We start from the raw sequence: 26,964 nt of genomic DNA on the forward strand, positions 1-26,964 counted from the left end.
GTGGCTGTTGTTCATGTCACCTTTACTAGTAAATTATGTAATCGGCCCTTTTATTTCTTGATACTAATATGGTACATTTCATCTCCTCTCTTATAATTGTGCTATGGAGAAAACTTCCTTTGATTTTTGTTTATCAGTCATTTTTATCAATACATTCTGAATGCCTCAAGGCAATACGCGAGAACACTCATTACTTGATCTTAAAATCTGGCTTTTCCCTTTGAACAAATGAATTCAGGATATTTTCCGAACCCGTAACACCCTTTCAAGCCAATTTCCCTGAGGCAAGAGTATGATAGGTATACTTATCTATTGAAGAATTATTTCTGTTTGTAGGAAAACCTATTTGATTTTTGATTTTCAAAGGAGAAGTCTAAAAAGTAGCACGTGGCATGTATTATTAACTAAAAAAAGATGAAATTGGTCATGTGATTTCAAGATCTTTGTTCATATCAGTATCTTCCTTTCTCCTTTAGTCTCTCCTTGGTCTGAAACTTATATTTATTTCTCTAGTTCGTAGAATTCAATGATTTAAGTTAATGGATGTCACAAGTTTGGCTGTTGCCTCCAGGTCAACCTCAATCCCACAGTTTGCCACGCCTTTATCCTTGAGCAAGCTGAGGATGCTCTCCGTGGGATTCAGAGAGAGGACGGTTTTGGTGAATGTGGAGCTGGTCTTTTTGTCCACATTTGCAATGTGAAGATTGAGTTTGCAACTCCAATTCTCTGCAGGTAGCTAATAACCCACAATCTTCTTCACAAAGGCAGTAGAAGATGGAGCTCACTTTCACTCCAGGTTAAGGTGGGGATCCAGGTATTCTCATAATTGATGCTGCCATCGATGTTTACTATTTGCTGTCTTCTCAAGAAACTGAGATAAAAAAGATTTGTCAACATTCAGTATACAGTCTTGGATATTTCAGATACTTTCTAAAATCCTTTTCAAAGATAGATCTGCATTAAAAAATAAAAAGGAATCAAAAACATCTTCAAGATGACTTGATTGAAAAGCTGAATGTTAAAATTGGATTAAAATCTCTCTGCTACAATCATCATACACTTTCATCCCCCCATGAAAATATGACTTAAAGAATTAGCACTTGCTATGGAGACACGAGGCTCGAAAATATTCTGCTTTTTTACCAAGAAGTGTAAAAGAGAAGCTGGGAGGGTGTCGAACAGTGTCATTTCGCCACGCCGATCATACATTTATATTGATAATCCAGAATAACTGTCATATAAATGACTGTATGGAAGTGTAAATTCTCCTGATGACACTATTGGGGCATGAAAATAGCATTTAAATAGCCTCTTGGGGTTTGTAGTAAACATGTGCGTTAGCATGCTCAGGATGGGTGAATGCAGCTTTAGTAATTAAAATGACATAAAATGTAATCCATGGAACATATTTATTAATTACATGTTTCTATTAGCAGCTTTGGTAATAATCTTAATAGCTGTACCACTTGGGCCCCATTATCCCGGTGGGGGCCACACCTGATTTTTCGCTCATTGAGCTCTTACAAGCATGTGACATCTGTCTGTCAGCGTCTGTCTACTTGAACTAGCATTATCTCCATGTTAAGGCTCTCTTCCATTAATATTGAAGGGAATACTGAAGATGTTTCACCACAGCCAAGAAAAAACTGTTCCTCGGCTGACCACTTTTGGTTATTGTGAAGTTTTAGAATGACATTACATGGTTGAAATCTTGTTCATGTTGAAACCAGACGACAGATTTGATATATCTCCATTCACATAACCGAAAACCCCTCCTGACATGCTCTTTATTTGGACATCGTATTTGCTAAGCGATTGTAGTTGATGCATGGGCTGTTGAAGGGAATTTGTTTACAAAGCTTTCATGAGATTGCAACATGCGCAATGATGGCATGGCTTATCGACTGGTGCATGTTAACATGTGTGGACTCTGCAGCCAAATGAAGAAAATGGGAACTTTTAAAACAACAAGATTTGTCATTTTGGTTTGAAATTTGCCAAAAGTGAACAACAAATTTTATTTATTAATTGATGATGAATGATAACATACGTTATTTGCGTTCCCTAAAACTTATTCACCAGAACACAAATTAATATTTTTTTGATAAATATAAGGAATCACTCCTTATCTGTAACTTTTCGGACAACATATTTGCATAGCTGTTGTGGTTTACACATTCACTGCCAGAAAAAGAGCATTTATTGACAATGCTTTTATGACAATGCAACATGCGTTGATGTCCTCATGACAGATGGGCATTCGCTGCATGTTTAACAGACATGTGTAAAACATTGCATTTGTACAAATGTTGGATTAATTGAACAGTGGGAGAGACTTTGTTTGCTAAGCATTTGTAATAGTGCCAAATAAACACTGTCTCAATGAGAGAGAAAAAGTGGCTGCATGTTCCCACTTGGAACATTGGTGATGCAAACATGCTGAAAACTGTTGCTCTTTTGAGCCAAAAAGCAATCAATTAGTAATGTGTAAGGCTTCAGCCATAAGGATGGTGAAGATTAATGGAAGCTGTTGAAAAGGTGGTAGTAAAACTGAAGTGGAATGATATTCATAAGGACAGTCCTTGCATGCAAGATGTAGAGGCATAGTTGAAACATGATATCAAGCCCACCTAGGAAGCACTGAGGCAGGGCCAAGTACAAACATTCCAAGCTGAAACTGCTTTCTAACGATTGACTCTTTTGAATGAAATACATGTACAGTTGTTTGGTGGAGGGTTGACAGTCATGCTTGTAGGGTTCTCGATCCATGAGATGTTCAGCTTGCCTCTAAACCTCAACAACACTGTCCACAATCATTCAAACTCGTATACATGTATGTGACTTGCTGGTTTGGAAAATGTGATTTATTAATGCAATTTGACTTAAAGATTCGTGCTTTTGACACTCGAAGCAATTGGCAAACACACGATTAAATCTGCTGTGGTTTGTTTAGTAGCGATTCTGTCAGTCGTAGCATTGGAATGATTTGTCGGTGGTTTTGTGGAAATCTCTAGGTCATTTTATCAAGATCTGACAAGAGATAAAGCAAATTTATCGCAATTGTTTTCCAGTTTCTCTTGTTGTTAAAATCTGCTGTTAACTTGTAAGAATTGGCTTTTAGGCTTTGATTAGAAAAATTTTCCCAGGCAAAATTTTTCAAATTTTGAGAAATTTTTTCGGTCCATCACCTCAGGGGCACACAATCAACCTGATATAGTATCAGCAGCACTTCCACTAATCATGCTCAATTTGAGATGCGTACCGTCCAAACTCTTATCACATTGAATATGCATTACATTCAATTTGGCTCTTTTGTGGATCAGATGCACATGGTCTTGTTAATTATCAAAATTAAGAACTGATTACTCCCTAGTTGCTATGCATGAATATTCCTTATTTACCCCTTATATATAGGGTGGTTTAAGCAGAGCAGTTGATGTCTGGGCTGGTTTGGTAAATGATCAGGATGCGTTGGCTGCCAAACTAAGGGAAGGAGCCCAATCAATTTCATGTCACTTCTTGCTTTTGACTTGGCAGATTTAAATTACCAAAGTTGCATCCACGCCAACCCTTGCTTTGATCTTTTGAATTGGGATGATGTTGTGCATGCTGTTAAACATTCAGGAAATGGCCTTGAAATGTCCTCAGACAATAACCTGTACAAAATAATGGTTTCAGTTACCATGGCAATGATGATTGTTATGGTGACCTTAAAATATGAAGTCAGATATTAAGTTGAAGATAATGCACTGTATCTTTAATAGAACACAGGTATCTCCTTAAATTTTCTTTATTTCATACTGATTAAGTGTGTTGTCTTCAAGAACGTGCTGAAATGATTGCCTGACATTCAATGCTACATTGGAAACTTGGATAAATCGAGAGAGTCAAAAATTGTCCTTGCGCCATCGATCCTTAAATGATCGCATAAAGCTCTATGTGTCATGATGCTGATAGCTGAAGATGCTACAGTGAATGAAACCCTCCAACCCATTGTCAATAACTGCGAGTAATGTAAACATGATGACATCTTATCGTCAAGCCTGCCATATGACTGAGCATTCCGATCGACCATTACTCAATGGAAATCTGTCTGATTCTGTCTAACACAGAAAATTGAGAACAAATTGTCTGTTTCTTGATCTTTGCATTGTAAATTGGCTCCGGTTCATGTCGTGTGCATTACTTGTGTACATATCTTATTGGGTTTGTCGATTTGATGAAGTTAATGAACTGAGGAGGGAAAGTTTCGTGGTTAACCAAAGCGGTGGTGGGCATAATTTCATTGGCTTGTTTCTTTCTGTTACAAGTTGCATACTGTGAGCTGGTGCAGTTGTTTGTTGGCATGAATCGTGGTCCAGCCTCGGATGTGTGCATGCCCACAAGAGATGATTTCTGGAAGAGATGAGCATCGTCACAAGTGGCATGATTCTGCTGATGAAATAGCTTGCAATGTCAGTGAACAGCGACAAGCACTGCAACTCGGCATCGAAAACTGTTCTTGATGCTGTGAACAACCAGCATTTTCTATTGCTTGTTGGGTCGCCCCAACTCTCCATCCCTATTCAGCACCCCCCGCCCCCTGCCCCCTTTGCTGATGAGGAGTTACTCCTGCTGCACAAGTCAACACTGACCACCAACAATAAAATATTTCTTGGTGATAACAACACTATTCACTTCTTTCACATCTATAATGCCAATTACCATTAATTTGCCCCTGATAAATAAATAACGCTCATTTTACAGAAAAACCTCAGCTAGACTCCGCAGTGAAGATATTAGTTTCAAACAGTTGTGCTTCAGGCGAGTAGAACTGGATGAACTCGCTAATCAATCATTGGTCAACTGGGACTGAACCTTAAGTGACCAATATTGCAGGATTAATGCCAATCAAGGCCGTGGCCTAAACCTCTAATCTTGTTTGACCACTTGCCTGGGAGGGCAGCATCTGCGATGCAGGCTCAACAGTTGGTTGTGTCTGCCTGATCGAAGGTACAAGAGCTTAACATGCTAAAGCTGTGTTTCCTGTCTGTGGCTCAAAGCTACTCAGACAACTAGCTTTCTAGTTGCAGTGGCTCGATGGTTGGTTGTGCCTATCTACAGTCAGTTTCATGTTGAAAAAAGGATGTGATCTGCAATTAGACTGGTTAATGGTCATGTGTAAGTGGGAAATTATCAAAGCTATTCTATTTCAGAACCACAAAATGTTAAATTTAAAAAAATCATTGCTTAACATGTTGAAACTTGTGAAGAATTCAAATGCTGTGTTCAACAATGCTGTGACCCTTTGATATCACTATCGGTTTAAAAGATAGTTTCACAACACACTAAAATTTCAAGGATTTATCAAAGAGTTATTGATTTTAAAGCAACAGGCAGAGTTGTTTGTATCCCACAGATGATATGCCGGCTGGAAAAGAATGCTTTGAATTAGAGCAGATCAGAGATAATGTCATGTCAGAGTGGATGCACTTTCTGGGTTTGAAAATGTTGGATCGGAAGGCAGGCGGAGTCAAATAATGATATCATCTGAGGCATTGTTTCTGAGAGTTAAGAGAGGATGCCAAAGTAAGATTCCAAAAGTGGCCATCTGACCCACTGATATTGTGCCATTTGGTCTCAATCTAAAGAGACTCCATTTTCAATTGTTGCTCCTGATCATTTTGTTATTTCATCTATTTCAGCTCAACAAGACTCTCATCGAGCAAGTCAATGTTTTAGGGACAAAGAATGTGATAAAAGGTAAGGCTGAATGTGACAGAGGCAATGGTGTATTTGAAACCAACTAGCTTGTTCATCACTCTGTCTTGTATTTGTGTGATAACACTACATACAATGTAATTCCGATTCTGGATTAACTTCTTAGTTTCATTTTGAACTATACCAATAGCCTTGCTGCTTCAGGGAAGATTCACACTGTTTCGATAAAACTGTCTGAGCCATTCTCATTTGCGGCACTTCTCGTTTATTGCGACGATCAGGCAAATTTAGATGTTTAAGTTGAAGATTCAAATGTCCCCTGGGAGGCCAGGGAGATGCAACAAGTTGTGGCTTGTTGATAAAGAGTCTGTGGAGATTTCCTCTGAGTTTAATCGTGAAATCAATATTTGACAAATTCTGGTGAGTTTCTTTGTCAACAACGTCAACAGTGACGATATCTGAGGGTCATTTCGAAATAAAACTCTTTGGCTTTTTATGTGAGATTCTAGTCTCTTGTATTGCACCTTTCTCACTATTCTCTCTGCTTCTTGAATCAAATGTTCTTCATCACATGCAACACTGTTGTATGACATCACCCACATGTTAACTTGCAGTTTGTCTCTTTCCAGATAAGCACCTCTGGTGGTGGAGTGGCTGAGTTCCAACGAGTTATGGGGTCGGCTTATGTAGATTTCAGTGTCTTGACTGACATATTTGAATCATCAAAGGCTGACCCCATAGGTCAATCATTTTGTTACCATACAACAATGCTCCACCACTGGGGGCGCTGATCGGGAATGAGGCAAATTTGTGTGTATTCCTAGAAGTATTTTCAGCTTCAAGTGAACCCTGTGTCATCGTGGTAAATTTCTTGTTCATAACATTTGTTTTTTAACATATTTTTATGACACTTTATCACCTTAATTAGGTTTGCTAATTAGTTAGCTACATGCTGCTCATGAGCTCAACGAGTTATGGGGTCGGCTTCTGTAGATTTCAGTGTCTTGACAGACATGATATCGGAAACATTAAAGGCTGACCCCACAGGTCAATCATTTTGTTACCATACAACATTGCTCCACCACGGGGGCACTGGTTGGGTAGAAGTATTTTCAGCTTCAAGTGAACCCTGTGTCATTCTCGTAAATTTCTTGTTCATAACATTTGTTTGCTAACATATTTTTATAGCACTTCACCGCTTTAATTAGTTTGACTAATTAATTAGCTTCAAACTGCTCACTTTGAGTCTCACTTTATTAAATCAGAAGTATTTCATCACGGCAGTACTCATCCACCACTCAAGTTGAAGCCACAAGTGTTAGCGTTTTCAAAATTAAAGGAAAACATGAAGGAAATATTAAGTTATTACACTTGGTAGTGTGTCATATTGCCAATATGTTACATCAAGGGTCCTTTGGGGGCTATAATTGCCTGAAACCTGCATCGGAAAACACATACACTCTTCTTCTTGTATGCTGCATTGATGTTTGCCAGTTTTGTTGTTGTCTTGTTGTTTTTCATGATAGTATGTTTCATTGCTGTACGAACTTAGCATTGATTATGTCCAAGTCTATAAAGGACTTCAGCAATGATGGTGGGAATGCACTACCCATCTTCCCTCACCAAGTTCAAAAGCTCCTCCTTAAAGGCTCCAGTCCCCTATAAAAGGGGGCTGAACAAAATCCCCTATCATTCCCCCTTGAGCACCCCAGGTGAAGGTTTGCATAGTGCATGATCACTGTACTGTTGCATGATCAAGAATGGAAAGGGTTATCTACCAGTAGATTTTCTTCCATTGCTAAGTACAGCAACATAGATCCTTAGCCAAACTCCTGCTTAAATATCTGCCTTTAAAGTAGCATAGAGGCAAGCTTGACAGTTTGAAGAGGAATATGCAATGTTGTCATGATTGCATCTTAAATGGCCAAACTAATGATTTTATGCATGAACATGTGCTTGAAGTTTGCAAGGAAATGGTCATGTTTGTGAATGCATTTGTCAGTGTAAAAGCTGCAGGAATACATTTTTCGGTGTGCCTTCAACTGACACTTGCCTGGTAACAAACCCTGATATTTTTAGCAGTTGTATCATTTTGTGTCGCAGTGTTCTTGGCTGTTTTTACCAGCGGAAATTTGCGCTTGGGCAGTTGGTGATTTGAATGTTGTGTTTTGGGGAGCAGAGGTTGTGATATGATATAGGGGAGTGCCCGTGGGACTACAGCCCTAAATGCTATGACACTAATGCCTTTTAAGATAAGCTGTATTTTAGCGTCTCTTTTACCGAAAGTTCTTTACTTCATCACTTTAGAGAACCTGTTTTAACTGACCCAGCGGACATCACGAGTCCCTACGGGTGAAGTTCAAACAGTCATGTTCCACATGAGAATAAAAATACTTAGGAAACATTTATGGCTTACTTTATTTATCTTGGACAGGCTATTTTGTCCATCATAGGATAATCTTTAAATCATATTACGATACATATACATGTGCATTTAATGAGCGAGTTAAACTTTCTACTCGATTGTTTCAGTTAGGTTTTGAAACTCAAGGACAAAAGAATACAAAGCTGTTCTTTGCCCTTCTCCGATGATGTTACCAAGGATTATGTATCCTAGGTTGTCACTGGATCGTTTCATTCGAGAAATGAAGGAAACCTCTTGTTTCTTCTTCGAAATCAAAAAAAGGAAGTCATTTCTTCCTATAAACGAAAGAAAGCATGTCGTTTCTTCCTCGAATGCAAATGAAGGCAGTCGTTTCATTCTAGAAATGAGAGAAAACTGCTAGTTTCTTCCTAAAAAGCAAAGAATGGCAGTCGTTTCTTCCTATAAATGAAAGAAAGCATGTCGTTTCTTTCTCGAAAGCAAAGAAAGGCAGTCGTTTCATTCAAGACATGACTTTTCTAGTTTCTTCCTAAAAAGGAAAAAGAAAGGCAGTCGTTTCTTTCCATAAATGAAAGCAAACCTGTCGTTTCTTTCTCGAAAACATAGAAAGGTAGTCGTTTCATTCGAGAAATGAGAGAAAACCTCTTGTTTCTTCCTAAAACTCAAAGAAAGTCGGTCGTTTCTTCCTAAAAATAAAAGAAACCATGACGTTTCTTCCTCGAAAGCAAAGAAGGGCAGTCCCCTTAGGAAAGATGTCTCTCATTTTCACCATGGTTAATCCAAAATTCACCATGGTGAACTGACAGCACTTCACCATGGTGAATGCTGAATTCAGCATGGTGAGCATGGTAAACTCCGATGTTACCATGGTGAATCTGAGATCTTTTTCGTAAGGGAAAGGAAGTCCTTGCTATTCTCGGTAGGTTCATCCAAACTATCAAAAACTCCCTACTGAACGTCCTCTTGAAGACTGTGGGTACAGTAGTGGCCTATGACCCCTCCCCGTTCCGATACCTTGGGGGAGTGGGTTTGCAACTTGCTCACAAAAGCAAGCGCAAAAGAAGAAGTGTAGATCCAGCTGAATCTGGTCCAATATAGTGACTCAGAGTCCCATAAAAGATCACTATCTCCTGAGTCTACTTCTTTCAATGAAGTATTTTTGAGAATGTGCGCATCCTCTATCTGTTATTGTGCTCATCCTGAAAATTGCACGGTTTTCCTCTCGTCTCATGCGATGGAAGAAGTCCTTGAGTCCGTGACTGACAAAAGCTGTACATCGCTTTTACAACCCGCATGAAAAGCTTGGAGTGTCCCAATGCACGCAGTGATTAGTTTCTGTGGAGGGAAGAACTGGTGAATGGCTGCTGTGGAATTGTACACTGGCGGAGCTAGAAGGTCATGATCTCTGCAAAGTTGCGAGCAGTTGCACCAAGTGGATGCTTGGTTGCATCAGGAATCGGGACATACCTTTCTTATAATGGGATGTTGGGCCAGGACAGGGACCCCACTTCCCCATCATGATACAAACCATTACTTTTTCAACAATGTTTCATCAGTGCCGAAGCTGAATTTTAGATTCATCATAGCCACCCATGTTTGAATATTCATCAACCCAGTGTAAAAAATCAATATGCTGATAGCTTAATATAATTTAAGTGGTGATCAATGATAATTTCATGGTATTATTTATTAAGAAGTTGCACATATTGCAATTAAGAGAGTCATCCGGTGCAGTGTTTTACGATCATAAAATTAACTTATGGTAATTATATAAAGATCGCCTTGTCACCTTTGTGTGGCCATAAAATGAATCTTTTGAGAGGTGCAACAGTTGTCTGAGTGTTATTGGCAATATCACTTGTTCCTCGCACATTTTGTGACTTATTGCTTAAAAGAAAGATGTGCTAGGGTGTTGAAATAGAGGTTTGGCTGGAGATGGTGTTACATCCATTGAGGGATTGTTTTAACTTCTACTTGATCAGATAGAGTTGTGCGTTTTAATTTTCGAAAACAACTATACCTCAATATTATTGAACCCACACTTCTTGGTGACAGCATCATGTTTTAGCAACTACTGAGTCCCTTTCATCTGTAGGAAGTGTGTAACATGTGTTACTGTGATATCATACTATGACCCTTTAAAGCCATAGGCTTGCCTTTTCTGGCACAAGATACCATTCAGCATCAGGAGATCATAGAGTGATGCAACGGAACAAATGTTGTCTATCTCACAGTCCCAGTACGGCGCTCGGCAGTCCCAGTACGGCGCTCGGCTGTTATTTTTCAAAAGAACAGCCGAGAGTAAGTTATTGGAACTCTCCACCTCCCAGCGGGATTTTAAGCTAGTCCACTGATAAATCAGGAGATTTACGGTATTTTTGCCAAGACTGACTCATCGCCCGCAATTACATCCACCAGTTGATCTACCCTAGCCATTCTCCAATTGCTTAACTTGTTACATTACACATTTGATTGGTTGCGTACTTAACCATGTCGTTTGAGAGTTATCAACATTTATCTGAAGAGTGTATCATCATGCAATGTTTCAAGAGAGACGTCTGATCAGCATCATTTGATTCTGACCTCTGACGCGGCTTTTTAATTTCAACTGATAGTTAAATGACAGGCCTGGATTGGTGCCGGTGCTGGTTATTGGCATATACATAGTTAGAAATCATATAGAAAATATCACAAATTGAAAGAGACACTGCACTGTCTTTAAATTTCTAAAGTTGTTTCTCAAAAAATGTGGTGGCGGTTTCATGGGTTGCGAGCTGATGTTTTCTTCCAAATGTACCACACTTTTCGTCTTTTTTTCATTATTGTCATGTATATTTTTAATTTTCAAAGCCCCCAGGCTAGTTGTGATAAAAATGCTGTTATTGTTATATGTGACAAGAAACTGCTAATCAGCTAATGTCAGGTATTCTATCACTCAAGAGTCAAATTGAAATTAGCTGCCTCCATTTTTTTTCTCGACGTCATTAAAAAGTTCATATCATACACTCCCAGTTCCATTGCGAGAAAAAGACAGGGTATTTGGAAAAAAATCACCTTCCATAAAAAAATTAAAGGTTAGGCCATGCACTGACTTGATAGAGAACAGTAGCAAGTTGGCTGTAGTAAGAAAATAGTGATATATAAAGAAAGCAATGGAAGATGCTAAGAACTCCCAATGTCAGAAGGTGATATCAAAATCCATTCACCTCCTCAGAAGTAACAAAGAGACCACTTTATATGTCAGTACATATGCCTGGTATCATATTAAATGGAGTGTGAGACAGCGAAAGAGGACTAACGATTCACCTTTAAAAAAGATGGTTCACGCCGAGAATATTCTGTCAATTTGTCAATTATGAATGAATGTAATTCATGATGAGAGATGCAGTTCTCGTTCATCATGGTTCACCTCTGCAACTGCATTCTCTCTTCTTCTCTTGTTACGATAGCCAGAAGTAACTAAGACATGTAAGAAGAAAAACGCCCCACAGTGAATTAGTCACAGCTAACTCTGGACAAATACCTGGCTGCTGTTGCCCGGTTATACCTGCGTTAACTAATCAGGGACTTCGGGGCCGATTCAAACTGTGATCAACAGAGAGGCTTCAGAGGGATGGAATGCTTTGAGAAGAGTCCAAGATCACCATGGAGTGTTGAATCATACTGAAAGTCATTTCAACCAAAGTGACCGGAAATCTTGTGTTCATGTTTTTCGCATAGATGCATTGGAGATTCTGTCACGTTGGAGTGGAATCGATAGCGGCGAGTGCTAGCTCTTTCAAAAAGGTGACATGCTAGTTAATTAAGGAGAATTGGCTATCAATGCCCAGCGTTAGCAGGTCATTATAACTGATGATGAGAGGGGATCGCCGGACGCATTCACCGATACTTCATTAGCCAATCGAATGTTTGGTGTAGCATGCAGCGCTGAGGTTCATTTCACTCCGATTGGCCATTTCCTCTACACTTCTGTGTGTTGCTCTGTGTAATGAATGTACCAGGAGTTTCAACCAATGTAACATGGTATGGACATAAGGCGTGGTAGTCCCTTGGTGTTGAGGTGTCATTCTGAATTAGCTTCTTGGACTCGAAACGATTTTCAGTGTTTTCTTTTTTGTTTGTTTTGTGTATTTTATTCCTCTTCCTGTGGGCTTTGTTATCAGAAAAGCAGCTTGAGGAAAGTGAGAAATAATTGAAGCGACTTGAAAAAAGTTCAAGAGAACGGGAAAGAAGTCAACAGTCACTTGGATGCATCTGTTGCGTGTGTTGCTTATCGCAACATTCACAGGTGATTAACTCCACAAAAAGTGAGCATTTGCATGTTTGTAAATTCATCTTATTAAAAGGTTGAGTGTATTTTTCTTGTTTCTAAAAGTGTTTACTTTGTTTATATCAAACGTTTGTATTGGGTGCAATAACAGTCTTTACTGAATGTATTCTCCAGAGATAATGGGTGATATGAATAAAGACTAGCAAATGCTTTTACTTCAATTTTGTACAGAAAGGCCTAGTGTAAATGTACATGGAGTTTTTAAATGTACATGTAGTCTTTATTCATATCACCCATTGTATAAAGATGAAGTGAGACGCATTCTCTTGTTCCATTCAGAACACTAACTGTATCTTAATCGTTAAGACTTCAAAGGGAGTCTGGACTCTTAGCTCACGATATCCAATTCAAGTATTTGGTATATCCTTGTGAGAACGCCTGTCATTTGCTCTCATATTTCCAATGATATTTACAGACAGACACTCTGCATTGTTTGAACATTATTGCTAAAGCGTGTCTTGTGTAATCAGATATACATGTATGTACTTTTTGCATCTTACGCACCTCAAATGGAATATTTTTGTGTATATTAAAAAACCCAGCATCCTTCATTTATTAGCAGATGGAACTTAGTGGTCGTGGCCCTGTCTTCAAAAAGGATGTGTTATCCCTCATCAATGCTAACCAGGAGAATGGCATTATCGATGTTTCATCTCAATTTGTCTCCATCCAAGTCATACGTAGATAGATAGCAGATGCGACCATGAATAGCTTTATAATGCATTATCCATGTTGGCACTTTAATAGCGGTCAAATGGCATTAAAAGGAAATAGATAATTGGGGAAACCTTCAAGAGACATTAAGAACAATACACTGTAGTGATGGAGATTGGCTTACCTTCGGATTACAAGATTACTGATTGGTATAGTATCTTCAATTTTGATTGGATCTTTTAGTTGATGAAGGAATTTTACCCTTAATCTTCTGACAGAGATAAATTGAGAAGAAAAAAACAGGTCGCTGTACACTACAGGAAACGTTGCTGTTAAAATACATAGTGTACAGTCTGGTCCTGTTGGTAAAATTTACATCAGTTAGACAGACTTTCTGAGAAAGAACATTACTGTAAACGGAACATACGTTTTCATTAAATGTGATCTTTGAGCAAAATTAGTTCGATGTCTGATCCAAATTTGACTGCCCACTCTTTGAAAATAAACACTGTCAGGTATACCATTTAGATGGGAAAATGTGTTTGGAAAGAATCCTCCCAGATGAACCATTTGCCTCAGTGTCTAGGCTCAGGGCTGAATACGAGGTGTTGGCATCTACAAGTTAAGTCGGTACCTTCAAATCTATTGCCCTTTGTTGGAAAGGCCAGCGGGTGGTAGGGGGGATGTTCATCAGCAATGACCAGGTAGTTTTAACTTTGCTTTTGGCTTCAACCAAATACACATTCAGCTTTAGCTTCAGATAGTGATTATAGCACATTTGTATAGTAGTCCCGTCAACTTCAGCGATACCGAGTCCGATATAAGTACTTCAGGCATGAGCACCCCAGGGTAATGAACTTAAATGCTGTGGAATTTACCTTTAATTTGGAACCAGCTCAATTTGAAATAAAACCTTAACTGATTTAAAACTTAGAGTGGGATTCTCTTAGAAGTAATGTGGTTTGCAGGTGGATGTGCGAATACACGTTTAAATCACCCGGTGATTTCAAGCTGAGTGAAGATTTTAAAAAATCAATTCAAATTCAGTTTAAGCTGATTTAAAGCGCATGCGCATTTATGTGCTCCTCTTGCGTTGAATGTGTGAAAGATTGAAGTGAAATTTAAGTGGATTGAACTGAAAGTATTGGGCACATTTGTAAAGTTACTCCCAACAGATGTCACTCCTGCTGCTAATCATATCGGAGCTAAAGAAAAGAAGTAGGATGAAGGAAAAGAAGAAGTATCAATATAACAAGAAATTATCGGCAAATATAATCTGGCGTTTGCCAAAAAGTGATATTGAGGCCATAAATGGTTAATTGCTTCCATTAGCAGCTACAGCCCATGCCGTTTGCACTGCTCTTCGTCTATGCTGTCTGGCAGAGTATTTCTTCACTTTTTCAGACTGAATAGAAATATGGATTGATATCTGTCAGTATCTCACAGATAGCAGTAGAAATGCCACAAAATGAACGCCAAGAGATGCATTGAAGTGTGCATGTTTATGCATTGATTGGTTATTTTCAACTGTATCGCCATTGTCATTTGTGACAGAAATATCCTACTTCGAATTTGATCTAAATTTTCACCATACTCAGCAGGGGGTGGATATCATATGATGCTGGTGTCTTCAGATGTCTCTACATCAAACAGCAGGCTATTGCGATCAGTGCTCTTTTGCCAGCATGTGACCAGAATTGTCATGATTTTACTGAAAAACATGTAACTCTAGTGCAGACTTCATACGACTAACATGTTCCCTTCATTTATTAAGTTGCCCATGTCGAAGTTAAAACATCAGCCCTTCAAGTCATGACATAGTAACAAAAAGTCATCCCACTCAAGAAATTTTCGAAAGAACTAAGATTTGACTGAATGAGTCTGAGCTGATGACATGTTAGTTAAGTGTGTACAAATGCTCTCGTGATATCCACTATCCTGATTCAGGAAACTGGATCTAAGAGACTACGCATTTGGTGAAAAACGAGAAGTTGATAGTGGAAAGAAGAGGTATTGATCTCTTTAGGTTGTGAACGGTTGAGCCAATGATAGTCGCAATTAGCGTAAGAGTTCTGAATTGACACGTTCTAATGGTATTTTGCATTGACTGGTAGGAAGAAAGTCGTGTCAACTGAGAGTGCTAGACAAAGGGTGGGATGTCCCAATTTATAGACTGTAATAAGTCTGTAATAAGCTTACACCATGGGCGGAAATAGGGCAATATCAGTTATCCAATGACATCCACGACATCTGCTAGGCAAGTAGGCTAGCACCTAAATCAAATACATAGTTTACTTGGCATCTTACTGCTTCTTACAAAGACAGTTAATGACACCCTCCTCCCAAATGTATGAATGATACAGAAATCAATCAACTTGGAGCTATAAAAACCGCTCACTTACTCGGCAATAAGCCACCAACCGCAACAAAAACTCTCTCACAATCAGATCATATGAAAGCTACTTACGGGGTATATGTCGTCGGTATCCCTACACTCGACAAGATACAATCCAGTTACAAAGTATATCCTTAAACCAATACCAATATACTCCGCTAGTTATCTATCTGTTGCTTCCTCGAGCTGACGGCTACATGCGGCAACGTCTGATGATACTCTCGCTAGATACCAGGATGAATCTCTGGTATTAGTATTGACTACTCGTAGACAGCAATGCATCTGGCATTGGAAGGCAATTAGCTCTGCTTTAAAAGTCAATTTGAAAGGACAGTGGTGGAGAATTTATTGGAAATTTATAAAACATGGCATTGAGAAAAGCACTGAGTGACCAGAAATGTTTTTTCCCCATAATCTTTTTTAAGAAATTGCATGTAAGAAGAGGTATTGTGAAAATAGGTTCACTATAATGTGAACTTGAATGAGATATAAGTGGATCGTTGTTAGCCAGACTTTCTAATCTGTTTGACGCTCTCTCTACCATTTGCACATGGCATTGCACCCAGCATTGAGCGCAATTAAGTCGAAAAATAAGTAGAAATTGATGAGATCCACTCAACTTCAAAAAAGTGCTGATTCAAGTTGCAGATATGCCCTCAGTGGGACGAGTCCTGCACTTCTGGATGGGACCAGCACCCAGCTGCCCAAATCTTGTCTATCCACAGGAGTGGCAGACATGAGCATTACCTGTTGAGCTTTTCAGCTTTAGAATGGCAATTTCAATGAGAGTGTTATTACCCTTGAAGGAGATTTCCCTATTACACTGAAAACAGGTCTTGATGATTTTAATTTTGATCAACGTGACCAACTGGTACAGGATGAAAAAAATCGGTATCTTGTACATAGTTCATGCGACATCTCTCCTTCTGTAGTGTCTCATAAGAAGTTGCTGCTCTCACTGTAATGGTTTTTGTGCACTATTTGTAGTGAATGAAGCCAACATAATGCTTTAGATGGTAAAAACATCTTGAATGATATTTGAATGTCAGGCTCGCATTTTTCTTACAACGTTAGTCAAGTTATCATTAGCAAGAAACACAACGAGCTGTGGGTCATAACCACTTGGTCAGTATAAAAATAACCGACATGAACAAAGAATCATTACTTCCAAAGATTGTTGAGTTTGGGACCACGTGAAATACAAAAATGGCCGAGAGTGGCATGTTCTGTGGTATATTGGAACTGATTTAGCAATGTGTCACTGACAGGTTTGAAACATCGGATCTATTTGATATCCTGCTGGTCGATTGGCCGAGATCTGGTGTGGTGTGTGATGTATAGCCTGTCATATCTGTCGCTGAATAGCAAAAGATGATCTACATAGGACGTCATACTGGGATGGTTAAAGTTGATGTACTGTAGAAGGCGGAAATGCAATGGGCTATACATCTAACTGTCAAGAAAGCGAACTGTAATATAGTATCTGATGAACAGTATAAAATTATGCCTGACAAACTTTTCTATTGAGCAAGCGAGCTTGCATCAACCTGCACACAGTGAACCCTTTGAAGAATTGGGAGAGACGATGCCTGCTGCCGCGGTCCCTTTCCTCAAATTTTTGATGTGGCAAATGGAGTTGGCCTAATTTCATTTTCTACGATGGCAACAATGAAAATATCAGAAAATCTGTAACAAATTCAATCAAAAACTGATTCCAGTATTACAATCTGCCGACAACGCTGTCCCTTCCCCCAAAGGACAGACACGAATGATACTTCCTGGCTGTATATATTGATAAGATTATCTCTGGAATATAACCAATAGATGTAAGCTAGACGATACTAGCCTTGTCATGCTTTGCAATTTCCTTAGCCAAAAGCGACATGTCTTTTGGGGAATCTTCCAATGACGATCTTTGTCTGGTCATGTTGATGGGTTCATTTTAAGAGATGGCATATACTTGTTGAACAAGATTGTTGTACCCAATGGATCTCGCATGGAAAATACCACTAGTGTCTCATCTGAGTAACCCATAAGCTTCATTTCTTGGGTTGATGAGACATATTCATTCTCTTGCACACGAACTTGAGTTGTGTGGATATCTGAATGGAAGAAGTTGTCCTAGAAATTGGAAGAATATAATCAGTCATATTGACATGACAAATCCTTAGAAGACTCTTGTGAGCACTTTCAATTGTTGTCATGCATGTTGCATATCTGATGTTGAAGTTGTTTGCAATAAGTTATTTTCTTTAAAGGGTTAGGGGTCGGCAGGAACTGTTGCGGTTGTCAGCTGCCTTCGACTGATGAGAAACTTTTATGCACATGGACCATCTTGAGCAAGTCGGCAACAGACCCAAGAATGCTCGAAAGTATTTCACCTCTTCCCCTACATATCCTCAGGCCAATGACATAGCATCGATCAAGTCTTATTTAAAAGCAAATACGATATTGATATATGTTTATGGTGTATTTGACCCCCACAGTTAAGTCATTGGATACCGATATCTGCTGGAGGGTACAGTATGCTCTGGTTCACTAGTGTCTTTATTGACAACTCTGTCAGAGCAGACAAACTTAAAATTGGGATGAACATGAAATGCGACACGATATGATTTGTCTTTTCTTGATTTCTTTTGGTCATGAACATTTTATTCTGATTGATCTTTATCGTCATCGGAATTAAAATTAACTTGTTTTATGAAATATGACATGTCCACATAAAGTGTCTGATTCAGTATTGTTGTCTCGTAATGAAAACTGTAAAATGCTCTCTTTGATCATAATGTGTCATCAGACTTTTACAAAGTTTGGGAAGATATAATAAGTGTTTCTTCTTTGAAGCTATCATCTTGTGGACAAACTGTCTATATTTCCCTAACAATGTAGTAAGACAAGGTGATATAATCAAGAAATCTACAGTGTCATGATGAGATAAGTTAAACATACCTTCAGTCACCATTCCATGCAATGATTTTTTTTCGTTCCGTGTATCAGTCTCCTTAGAAACACTCCTATCACATTCGTACTCGTTGTGCTATTCCAAACTTTCCCTGAAATTATAAATTCGATACCAAGATAAAAACCCTCTAAGTAATTTTTTTTAAATTGATAAAAATTCAAGAGGTTATTGTGATTGACAGCCTCCGCACTTTGTTGAACTCATTTCCTTTCTGAAAATGAAACAGACTGGTGATGGAAATAATGTCAAAGGGGAAATTATCTGCTCAGCAACGAGTGATTGAGATTTTCAAGTTAGAACGAACATTTATAGCCCCTCTTCATGAATTACTACCTCTCTCTACTGGTCTTGCTTGATTCAGTGTTCTGTCCTGAGGAAGAAACGTTTTGGTCATACCTTCATAGTGGTCAAGATTCCTGTAGAATCAATCAGGTTTGAGGTGCGTCTGTTACGCATAGGCCTATTACAGGTGATATATTCCTTTTTAATATCATTATATCATAAAGCATTCGTTCCGCATTCTCCGTTGACACCCATATTGTTGGTTGAGATATTGATCTCATCTGTGTGGGAAAACCAACAAGGCCCAGCACACATTTGAAAAAAAGGGCCTCAAAATGATATTTTATTAGATTTGATAAATTTAAACGTTCATTTCTAATAAAACACATACCCTCTCCTGTACGTAATCCAGTACTTGTTGTAAAGATATATATCATCGATTCACGAAATCACCTGTTATACCATCTGCACATGATTACCAGTCTTGTCTTACTTGCTATTAGATAATTACACGTCTTGTTTGCTTGCACTCCTTCTGCAGAAGCTGACATGATTATCCAGTTTTGTAAGTTATCGCTGTTTGTTCTCGTTGAGAAGCCATGAGTAAAATATAATTATAGCTCTGAACATAGAAAATTATGTATTGGTCTTTAATGATCAGATTGGGTTGATGTTAAAGTCTATTTTAGGTCTGGCATAGTGGCATACTCGATATAGCAACATTGTATTTTTTTACAAACTTTGCATTTTGTTTGCCTTTTTCTGATGTCATACCAAGAGACTTGGCTGTTATCGTGATTGGCACCAATTAGAATTGAAGGAAATTGCTGCAGAAAAAACCCAAATACGCAGGTTTAAAAAATGCTGTATAATGAAGATCGAATGCAACGGAATTCTACTCTTGAATTTAATGCTATGCTATAGGCAGTCCTACATCTGGTACCATCAGATACTTCAATTTCTCGAGTTTCATTCAACACTTCTTGGCATCTTCATTCAAGACCTGTTGCAATGAACGTGATATCCGTACTACGGGTTCTGGATGTGGGATATTGAGTTTATCCTAAACACTACGCTACGTAAGGGACTTGCAACTTGAATACGATTTAAGATTTTGGCGTAACTGATACTTGGTGAAGCTATCCTAAGTTACATGGTATGCTCTTGAAAGCAGACTATGTCATCCTTGTAAATTATTCATGTGTACTAGTTAGTTGCACGTACATCGATTCTGTTGTGTAACATTCGGTCTTTGAGAGTTTAGGTATCGAATCTTTCTGTCGCCCATATGCACTAGTTTGGTGAGTATGAACTGCGACCGTAATTGCAACAGTGATAATTGTGTATCTACGAACGCTGAGCAACCTGGTCAATAGTAATCGCCATGAACTTGAACCCTGCCTTAAATCTGTGCTAAAGTTTTGCTTTCAACTGTCCTGATTACATATTTTGAACTTACCAATATGTTACATTTTAACTGAAGCAAAGATTTCCTATGAATCGGCTACATGCACTTATCCCTAAAAGTAGTGAAATAACAATCCAGAACTGATATAAAATATCATCATTATCACTTGCCAAAAGTTATGTTTGCTAGAAACTTCACAGTCAGTGCAATGTCGAGATGTATCCTAAAAGTAGTCCGCCCTGAATCACAGACTGTTGCTAGTGAGCATCTCCCATCATCAGCCGTGCTGTGTACTTGTTGTCATCAATGCAATCCACAAGTGTAAGACTATCAAATGACTCAATTATTTCATGCGCTGATCACTGCTATAATATGGGTGTCTATTTACTTGCATTGATTACAATTTCTTGCCGCTACCAGATAAGAGTTGCAGCGCGGTCGAGTTATCATTTGCAACTTATCCTCATTCATGTGATGTTGTAGTAAAGGCGATCCCTCAGCTAGTTGCGGGCGTGGATATTCTCGGTTAAGCCAAGTTCATGGTGTAATAGGCCTACTGACAGCTTAAAATATACTATCATTTTGAAAATTCCTGCAAAGAATTTGTCCTGGGGGATTTAAACAGCAAAGAAAGCTTGGTTGACTCCAGTGAAGATTACAATTCGTTTGATTCTAAGATATGCATACATGATTCTTGCATTGAGACTCAGTGTAATTAAAACATATGTTCCTTTGACTGGTATGACTAATATTTTTAACCACGCTATGAGTAAATCTTCATGTCATCGCATGTCATCTTACGAGCTGAATGAAAAGAGCAATTATCATGAAAAATCCATATTGCAGTTACAAACATCCAGAAGCGGAGACATTTAAATACTTGTTGGCTATTGTTCTTGGTTTAAAGCTACGAAATTCAGAAGGAACTGGCAATATTTGTGACTCATAGTTATCAGCTTGAGGAGGTGGTTGCACAGTTAAATTGTCATCAGTTGTGTTGTCTATTGGAAAAATAGATACTTAGAATGTGTGATGTAGAGGAATCTTGCCGATAAAGGTTCTTAAGGTTTTAACCCTCTTATTTATGTTGCATCTTTATACTGTGTGGACACCTGGGTTATCAGCATCTATCTTTATAGGAAATACGACTGCGTTTAGGGATTAGCATTCAATCATTGAAATATTGACGTGAAGGTTTCAAAGGGTATGGATTTCATTGAAACCCCTTTAATCAAGTATACTGTATTTAGATTGGCTGTCGAGTTATGATAGTGTTCTGCATTGCACTCTCATAGGCATTCTCTTCGAGTAATCTTCCACTTTACAAAGAGTAAGATAGCTTCAAGGCAAATATTGATGTTTCCAAACTAACCAGCTTCGTGTTTTCATGGGCGACAAATAAAAAGGCTTCTTTCAAACCATGCCTAGGCATTTGCAAGCTTTAAAGCGATGAGTCAGCCAGGCTATCATCTTCTTGGTGTCTGTTTCTCTTTGTCACAGATTATGACTATTCAGTGGCCATGCTTGTTTCTACAGTAACATCAAAATTCTATTTATATGTCAGGGTAGAAAATAACTTCATACCATGGGCATTCCCATCACATCAGTTTCCCTTTGCTCCTAAAAAACGAAAGAAACAGAGTATGACATCAACTTTTTACTGGAGGGATTCTAAAAAAGCCTGCAATCTTACCAGAATCCATTAATTTCCATTTAGGTCTAGATATATCAGACGCACATAGCCTACTCTGCTTCCCTTTTCCAAGCCAACAAACCCTGTACAGGAAATTGGAAAATATCTTTCTTGGATTAAATGGTGAAACATCAGCCGGATTGATTGAAATCTGATCGAGAGCTCCACGAAGGAAATTGACTTGAAGGTTAGGGTGGGGTGGCATAAGCTTTTGGTCAGTGTCTTGTGCAGAAGTATAAAGAAGGTTCCTTTAAGCGAGAAGATCCCAAAGGGCATTACTTTGGATGACATTCGAACGTCTTTGAGATGTCAACATCTAGTTGAAGTCCATTTAACAAAGTTTTTTTCAGTTCTAAGTGCCCTAAATTTGGCATTTGGTTTCCGTCACTCGGCCAGGGTGGGGATGCATGAGTTTGTTGCCCTTCCAAAAGTACCTTAAACTTGAGAAAGAGGCGTGGTTTTCTGCACACTTAAAAGATAAATTTGGCGAAATCAAGCAAATATATTGAGTTAGAAAGTACACATTCATAGCATTTGTATGTAGAAATAGAACTTTTCATGGTGATATTTTGACAAAAAGAAACAAGGTTCTGTGAACAAAACCAGTCTGCAGTTCACTTTGTCCTCCCCGAGAACTCATCTGAAGTAAAATGATTACAAAGCTGTTTACTGGAGGTATAACCTTTAACGAGGACCTAAATATGGTCACCATATTAGTGGTGTATTGATACCCGAATCTCTTTTAGTGGAGGAAGCCTTGTGACTGTCACCACGGGGACTTGTTGCCCAAAGAAGCCATAGACCTTATACAAGCTCTAATGGCTTTCATGAGAACTTAATAGCTACCTTAGGAAATAGATGCCCACTTTTTGACAAGTCTGCCATCATTACGCTCGGCGTCCCCTTTGATGCTGAGCCAATGATTACATGGTTGCGCGTGGTATTCCCCAAGATAGGAAGCGCCCATTCAAGGATCTCTCACGGTAGCTTTCAGTGCCAGGAAATGCCTTGGCATTGAATCACAGGAAGCCTTTTGACCCTTGAGCTGCAGTAATGGAACAGCCTTTCAAGTTGGCGGGTTTTTACCTAATGAAGATTTTGGATGAATATTTCTGGAGGCTGCGCATGTTCTTTTCTTCGGAGGTTAGTGAGTGAGAGAAGATTGAGTGTTGAGAAAGAAAGTTTCTGCTCTCTAAATAATATTGCTAAAATAAACTTCTTCTTCTTGTCCAGCATTCGCTTTGCACTTGGAGGTGTTATGCTCCCGGGAGTGTCCCTCCTCCAAGGTGTGCTGAGCATTATTTACGGTCGGGGGCCAATTGTGTTTATTGGCCTGCTGACTCTGTCTTTGGCCGAAGGCAGAGTCAATCACAACCTACCCACGTTCCTCATTTAGATGAGCCTTTTTACTGGCATCGACATATTTTACAAGGAAGCTTGGTGTTTTAAGTCTCATAATTGTGCTCGGAATTAAGGATCACTTCGACCATTAACAGGAATTTATCCTAAATGGCTTTTAACTGTTTCGCTGATAAGGTGTCCTAAATGACTTTTAACAGTTTCGCTGATAAGGTGTTAAGGCCAAAAGCTCAACAAGTGTCGTGACAAACAACACAATCGGTAAAAACAAATTCTTTTTGGTTTCCATGGTAATCTCCAGGCTAAAAATTTGATCTCCCTTTGACGGGCCGTAAAATATTGGATGTGAATTTCCATTGGGAGTACACCAAGGATGAATGAAACTGGCTGAACCGCTGATGTTTTTTTATGATCACATGTATTTTGTGTCATATTACTCCCCAGTGTCTCTTGTCCATTGTTCAGTCCAAGTCGTCTTGAATTCTCTATCTGTTTTCATCCTCATTGGTGATTCAGATAAGATTCCACTTTGGATCTGGTGCATTGAGGCAGTGCTGTTCAGAATGTTCTATGTATTGTTGCTTTTTCAAGGAGGCAAGCCGAGATGTCCTTTTTGGTAGAAGTCAGTATTCTGACTACTATTTTTGCAAGAAGTGCTGATTTGTCAAATCATTTCTTGTATTTTAACTCTCTTCCTCAAAGTGGGATCCACGTGAGATGCATGTATTGTGTCCCATTGGGTTAAGTCAGATGAAATGACCAATTGTGATTTGAATGACTATGTGTCTCTTTCCGCTCTACGTTGTCAATTATGACAGTTACTGCATTACTCTGCACAGAAATCTGCCAATTACAACTGCACAGCACGTTTATTAATAGCATGGATGAGAAAAAATATTGGTAATAATCAGATAAATGGATATAATTTTTCAACATGGAATGATTATCTGCAAATATGCAATTTATTTCTTGATCCATGGTCGGTAATATTGCATGATAAGATGCTGACACGTGTCCATCGTGTGTCAAAACAATAGCCCCATGATCCATCGGGTCTGACTGACTTAATCGCCTCTGACAGAGGCCACTTAACGATAGCTGTGGGCTATGGTGATGGAGACCCATCAAATGGTCATTAATTGTTATGCGTTCTTGACCAATCCTATCAGTTGGGAGTTTGTCTTGGGAGTGGTGAGCAAGTCCTTGTGTGCAGTGCAAAAGTTTAACAAGCCTTTTATCAACGGTTTTACCTATATAGTATCATATCAATCGGTAATGAGTGACATCACGATTTATGATGTCGCTTCTGTTATTCACCTTGTCATCCGAAGAAGAATAACTGTCCTTAAAAAATGACAAGCTGGATCGCACATTGGTTTGTAACACAATTCTTTTGTGTTCAGTGGAGCTTATTCAGGATTAATGTACCATAGGATTGCTCGAGGTATTATGAAAAAAATATTTGGCTATCTCGAAAGGAGCGGATTTTTTGGGGGGAAGATATCAAGATACAAGCAGTTATAAAGTTATTTTCATACCTTCGCATTCAGCTGACTTTTATTTAGATTTGTGGTATCATGTTAATGGACTGTTGGTCAAAATCAAGACACCAAATATTTGTCAGAAATTGTCGGTGTTAACCAACAATGTCTTTCTATTTGCATTTGAAAATCCCAAAATTAGGTAAAGTTTAAGAGCAGTGCTGAGACCCTAAGTTCCCAAGACTAAAGTCAATTACCGGACATGTGACAACGTGAATCCTATGTTAACGTGGCCTGCGTGTCAGGGCATGATTTCTGCTGTCACATCTTTCCGTTCATCAGTTTCAATTCCACCAGTTTCGATCTCATTTAGCTTTAACCTGTTACCTATATCACTTCTATCAAGCCAACAATGCGTCTCCCGAGGCTTAAAATTTGAATCATTTGAAAGTATTCATGGATGCATTTCAACTTTAGGAGCGATGTCAGATGGATGAGTTGATTTGAGATGTTTCGGATTCATTGAATTCTGATGAAATTTCTCAAATTTTGCTCTGATTGAATTATAGTTTCTTGATAGTTCTAATTCTGGTTTAGACCTTTCATGTGACTGACCTGTTTTATCTTGCTACTCCATGTAAGAAATGGGTTGTTCTATAGCAAAATAAGAGCATACAGCCAGATCCATTTTGTCATTTTGGCAGTGTGCACCAAAGAAGATCCAAATATTGCAAGAGATTTATTGAGAATTTAACCATTTACCATGCCGACTTATCGGCGGTGAATATCAGTTCTAAAGTCTCCTCCTTTCACCGCCGATAACTCCCGCCAGGTAATCTGTCGGACGCACCATCATAAACGGGTGGCCAATCAAATTGCTCGACACAAAGTAATTGAATGACGGCCTAACCTCCGGATCAGGTTACCCTTCTTCCATACAACGTGCACTGTGTATTTGGGTCAGGTCAGCATACCTGGAACCGTTACTAATTGAAAACCTGGTCTTCAATTATGATGGCTTTCAGAGCGTGTCTCGTGCGACAACCACGAGTGAATGTAATGTTAGTGTTGTCGCGACATAGGACGCGTGGGAAAGGAAGGGAAGGCAGGGAGACCACCGATAAAGTCACAGCCCTTCTGACGGCTGTTCAGAGGGGAGTTTTTGGCGGTGAATGATGGATATACGCACAACGACGGTAGATCGGCATGCCATTTACTGACTTGAATGATCACAAAATTGTGTGTTTATGACCAACATCGACACATGAAATAAGATGCTTTGCAAAATAACCGTTCTTGTAAAATCGCTTAAGGCTCATCATATTGACCATATCGGAATTCTCCAATCAATGTACGGATGAGTTTGTCTTCTTGCTCTTCTTCATCTCAATCATGTTACTACTGAAATGATCATAGACCTTTAGTGTTACAGCTATGATTAGGAAACTACTGCAGAAATATCAAAATGACAATACTGCTACTTTCAAGAACTGATCACAATGATTAGAAAGTGAGGTATGGAATATATATGCCAATCAATCAATGATCTCATATTTTCTTTCTTTGATGTATTTATTTTTGTCTACGTGTGACCTTTTAACAAAACAGAATGTCAGATAATTTATATAACAGGTACAAATAGATACTATTTCTTTTTGATTCTTTGTTGACTTGTTTGATACTCAGAACCACATTGTGCTGTGTTTGTCATTGACTTTCTTTCCTTGATTAAAAAAACGATGTTTTAATAAATAGCTTACTTATCTACCGTTGTATTGTGAGATCAGTATAGACTTGCAACTGTACAGAACTAAGTTACTGCAAAGCCAGACTTTACACCGCCTCTTTCAAGATAATGTAAAGTCCTCCACACTAATTGTCATTTCAAATAAGCAGGTGTTGTGTCAGCAGGTAGGCAACTGGAAAGTCATTGTTAATTTCAAATTTCGAGATTCTTTGTTCCAGTTAAGTTCAACTTTTTGTTCTCTTTTTGTTAGTTAAGTTTTGATCCAGTCTCTCACCCTGCGTATAAACATACAGTGCTATACTCCACGAGAAGACAGTGCTATACTATACCAGAAGAAAAGTCAATTGTTGAGCATATTCTTTTGTTATGCAGGGTATGGCAATTTTGTATCAGCTATACAACAGCGGCATCATAATGTGCACTTGTCAACCTTATGTGACAAATGGACTGTTCTACCTGGGAATAAGGTATAGCAGCGTACGCTTGTCCATGGTGTGTCCTTTAGTCTAGGATCATTTGACCTTCCCATTTTGATTTCCTTCTGCATTATTATCTATTGATTCTGCACTA

General features: G+C 38.7%; 2 protein-coding genes across 5 annotated transcripts in view; one reads left to right on the forward strand and one right to left on the reverse strand.

Annotated features, from left to right (window-relative positions):
* Positions 1-26,964, reverse strand: part of LOC135493250 (netrin receptor UNC5C-like) — a 271,616-nt gene that overhangs the window by 199,452 nt on the left and 45,200 nt on the right. For all 4 annotated transcript variants that reach the window (XM_064780434.1, XM_064780390.1, XM_064780445.1 and 1 more), the window contains exon 3: positions 18,412-18,515. The gene's annotated coding sequence lies outside the window, so the exon portion shown is untranslated. The remainder of the gene's footprint in view (positions 1-18,411; positions 18,516-26,964) is intronic.
* The window catches only part of LOC135493285 (short-chain dehydrogenase/reductase family 42E member 1-like), a 90,343-nt gene that overhangs the window by 5,089 nt on the left and 58,290 nt on the right, over positions 1-26,964 (forward strand). The window contains exon 4 of the mRNA XM_064780494.1: positions 5,685-5,742. Coding sequence (XP_064636564.1) covers positions 5,685-5,742 — 58 coding nt within the window. The remainder of the gene's footprint in view (positions 1-5,684; positions 5,743-26,964) is intronic.

Source organism: Lineus longissimus, chromosome 1 (genome assembly GCF_910592395.1).
Source record: "Lineus longissimus chromosome 1, tnLinLong1.2, whole genome shotgun sequence".
In the NCBI taxonomy this organism is placed as follows: domain Eukaryota; kingdom Metazoa; phylum Nemertea; class Pilidiophora; order Heteronemertea; family Lineidae; genus Lineus; species Lineus longissimus.